Source organism: Oculina patagonica, chromosome 13 (genome assembly GCF_052425735.1).
Source record: "Oculina patagonica isolate OP01 chromosome 13, crgOcupat, whole genome shotgun sequence".
NCBI classification, from domain to species: Eukaryota; Metazoa; Cnidaria; class Anthozoa; order Scleractinia; family Oculinidae; genus Oculina; species Oculina patagonica.
Window position 1 is genome coordinate 38,153,349 of NC_135770.1, and position 4,051 is coordinate 38,157,399.

At 35.4% G+C, this 4,051-nt stretch overlaps 1 protein-coding gene across 1 annotated transcript; it reads left to right on the top strand.

Moving 5' to 3' along the window:
- The first annotated feature begins 956 nt into the window (after positions 1-956).
- Positions 957-3,503, top strand: LOC144635316 (uncharacterized). The gene is made up of 3 exons (XM_078494428.1): positions 957-1,083; positions 1,581-2,048; positions 3,182-3,503. Exons 1-3 carry the CDS (start codon positions 987-989, stop codon positions 3,436-3,438), a joined length of 822 nt encoding a protein of 273 aa, XP_078350554.1. The 5' UTR covers positions 957-986; the 3' UTR covers positions 3,439-3,503.
- The last annotated feature ends 548 nt before the right edge of the window (positions 3,504-4,051 follow it).

A 4,051-nucleotide genomic window follows, 5' to 3' on the forward strand; every position in this document is an offset into this window, starting at 1 on the left:
ATACTCCGGATATTAAACTGTCCGTTTCAGCCAATTGTTACTGTTGTTTGAAGAAAACAAATGTCTAACCTTCAATATCAGTCTTTGTGATTGGCAAATAAGTCACCTTTACGATGACAGTGATCGATCGCTAGTCATGGCCTGAAATCCTCCGTCCTGTCTTGATAGCGAGCACTAGATACATTACTGTAATATTTCTATTATCAGTTTGGAAGGAAGTTGGTTGTTCAGCCCTCATGCTGCATTACAAAGACTTCGATATTTATGTCATTGACTAGATTAAAAAAACGCTATTCGTGTAATCCAAGAAATCCCTTAAACATGAGAATTTACGAACATCTTAAAACGCATGTCCTCGCACCGACCCTAAAAAAGCAATTTTCTCTACAATCATTAATTACATGTGGCGAGCTTATTAATTTTCCCTTTTTGTAAGAGATCTTTTAATGTACCAATGGTTTTCTTAAAGTTTTTCTCACAAACTTCTCAGCTGAACAAATAAATTTACCGGGGAATAATTAATACAACTTTCACAAACCTAAAAACGGTAAGATTCGGAAACTTCACTGAATACCCATTTTTGTACGCCATAAATTAACGCTACGGCAACTGAGAAAAGATGACGATTAAGCCCTTTTCCGGCTGTTAGTTTCTTTAAAACACGTCTGTGTTTATATTATGCTTAGTTATTTTAGCGAATAAACAAAACACTGAAGTAAAATTAGATTGGAAATTTAGCTAAAGCTAATACCTAATACTTCCGACAGATAGCGTCACGGCCGTGTGTAATTACTGCCAGTGGCTGCTGTTGTTTGTAAATAAACAGTTTATCGCCTTTCAGATTCAGCTGAAATTTCACTCTCGCTGATTGGCAAATAAAACAAAAACGTGTAAGAATCTTAATTAAGGTATACTTTACCACAATCTTACAAACAAGAATAGTTGTCAGGAGATTTTGTTTCAACTTCAAAGACGAAGCTTTCAAAATGCTGTCTTTTTCGAGTATTTGGATTTGTAAGAATACTAATTTGTTTCTTACGCTATACACAGTCTTGCTGATCCACATGCAGTATTTTTCTGACGGTAAGCTTAATTATTTCTTGACGTATTACCATCAACTCTCCCCCTGGCTATAATTTTAGTTATTTTCGTAATGTAGCTACATGCTGCCTCAGGATACTCAATTCTTTGAAGTTTTATACTGATTTTAAAACTTACATATCAATAAGGAATTAACGCCAACAGTCAATGATATACCCTTTTTATTAATCTTACTTCAGCGAGTACCCACTTGTACTAGCTAGCCGATTTTATCTTATTAAATTTCTATTTTACCTCAATTTGAAAGTTTTTTTTTCGCACTCTATTGAAAAAAACACTTTTGGTGAACCTTGGCTGAACCTACTCGCCCCCTCCCCCCTCAGCTGAACCTACAGCTTACCTAACTAACCATAAACGATTGTTTGCGATAAAACACAACCGACCTAACAATTTTCGACTGCTTCATCGGTTTATTTGTCAGCTGCATATTTCTTGGCTAACCGAAATCTAAGTCTTGCGTCAACAATTAATTTTCTTAGCTAAAACAACCCGACAGCTTAAAGCAGCTCTGACATGTGACAAGGACATGGTAGTTTACATCGATGGCAGGTTCGCAGGGGTAGGCAGCATGACAAAGAAAGCCTCTTTTTTCAAACTTTACCCGGGAGCTCGTGTTCTTGCAGTAAGATGTCTAAACCTTCACGGTGAGGCAGGAATTCTAGGAAGTTTAGATAATGGTTTGGTAACTGATTCTCACTGGAAATGCATCGGCCGAAATAGACAACATCGATTGGGAAAAGGTTGGACCAGAGTCTTGTTTGACGACAGTCACTGGCCCCAGGCTGTCGCATACTACCCCAACCGTGAGTGGACTGTGTGGGGTAAAATTACCGATATTAGTGATGAAGCTTCATGGATATGGACCGCTGATAGGGGAAAACACGATGAAGCGTATTGCAGGCGCAGATTGTCTGACGTCTCAGTGAAACACGAACACGCACAAAAGGGTTTGTTGACAAGTTCTTGCTTTTTTATAGTTTTTATTGATTTGCAACATGTAGTACAAATGTTATTAATGTTAATGGTAATTACAAATGATCACTAATAACTAATAGCTAATAAATTTACAATTTAGCTAAGTCAAGTTTTGACAGTTCTTTCTTACTTCATCGCCGTATTCACTTTATGGTATTGTGCTTTACAAGAAGATGACAAACTTTAAAACCTTTTTTGTTACCCTTCATTAAATAATGATACTGATATTGATAATTATAATAATAAGGTGTTGCTTGGGACCCAGGCAAAACTACTAAGATACTAATGATAATGATAATAACCATTCAGCGTAATGTTGAACACATTAATATGCTTTGTCCAATAATTACAATACTTGCTAAATATGGCTAATATTCAAAAAGTATTTGTCTTGCATTTACCAGGGACAAATAAGATGACATACTTGTCACACATTTCATCGTCTTTGCGAACCGGAGAAATTGAACAAAAAATTTGTGCCATATTTTGAAAAATTAAGATGTGATTAAATCCGTCATTTCATCCAGTGAAAACTGTAGGGCTGTTACAAATAGAAAGCAAGATTAAATAAGAAATACTATTCAAACAGATGATAAAGTTTTAAAAATATGTTAATTGCTAAAAGCTAATTTCATTTGTATAAGAACTAACAAATGCTGATGAACTAATTCATAATATCAGATCAAACTATTCGTAATACCCCAATTTGACAATAATAAAAAATGAAACATTATGTAAGAATTTCAAAGAAATCGATTCCTTTGTAAAATGTAATTGATAAAAAATTTCTTAAAACACATTTAAAGAAACTAATACTTTTTTCTTAACTTTTTTGTGAAAGACTTTTCCACTATTTCCACAGCCCTACAGCTGTACTGTTCACCGAATCCCAAATCATTGCTCTAACATTCGAGCTGTAAATTATATACATGTATCTTCCATAACTTTCATTACAGAAAATTATGGAGAACGTTGCACACAACTGTTAATTATCCGATCCAAAAACAAATTATAGTTTTAATACTATAGTTTAAATCATTGAAAGGTCTTAAAAGTAAGAGGCCACGAAAGATGACAGTAAAATTGTTTTTTTTCAACGCCACAGGAATATTCCAAACAACACTCGACGAAATAGACCACGCCCTTCTCCTTCACCATCGCTCACAGCACGAGGTTATTGACGTCACTCAATGCGCTAAAAGATGTAGAGATGACAGCCGGTGTGTCGCGTTTAACTTTCAGTACAGTTCTTCTTCCCATGTCAGACAGTGCGAATTGAAAGATGCTACTAGGCACCAGGACCCTTCCAACTACATTAAAAGGCGTGGCTACACCTATTATGAGGATGTGACATACCGGTAAACCGAGATAAGGAGATACAAAGGAGGAGAAAACATTAATTGCAAACCTCGGTCAAGCCTTTCAGTGATAACCACATGATAAAAACAATTTTAGTTTTGAACAGTTGTATTTGTCTCTAAACCTGAGTAATTCCCTCTCATCATGTCTTTCCTTTTTACTTTTTATTTTTTGAGAGGTGAGTGGGGTGGCAGAGTAGCTTCATACTGCAAGTGTTTATTCTAAGAAGACACTCAGTATCCAAGGAGGGGTGAAATGCGGTGTATCCCAAGGATGCACTGCATTAGTAGAAATACCTCTAATATGGGATTATGCAGTGCAAACTGATATAAACGACCTTTTATTCGTTAGGAGGGTACTGCTGCATGAAAGGCAAACATAATAGAAGCTACATGCATTGTGTAAATATTGGAACTTGATCCCAAGCTTATGAAAATACAAGATGATTTCGTTCCTATTTATATGTCGAAATTATAGCCAATGAAAGCCAGAAAAAAAATCACTTTTAGTTTAATAGATTAGAATGAAGTAAACTTTACAAAGCCAATAAAGTGTTGATTATATAAAGATCCACGTCACGGATGCCATGATATATTAAACTTTTTGGTTTGCCATT

Excerpts from the sequence above, each read along its gene's own strand:
- LOC144635316 (XM_078494428.1), top strand. The coding sequence starts at position 987 with ATGCTGTCTTTTTCGAGTATTTGGATTTGTAAGAATACTAATTTGTTT. Across the intron at positions 1,084-1,580 it reads CATGCAGTATTTTTCTGACG|CTAAAACAACCCGACAGCTT; the intron begins GTAAGCTTAATT and ends TAATTTTCTTAG. Across the intron at positions 2,049-3,181 it reads ACACGAACACGCACAAAAGG|GAATATTCCAAACAACACTC; the intron begins GTTTGTTGACAA and ends TCAACGCCACAG.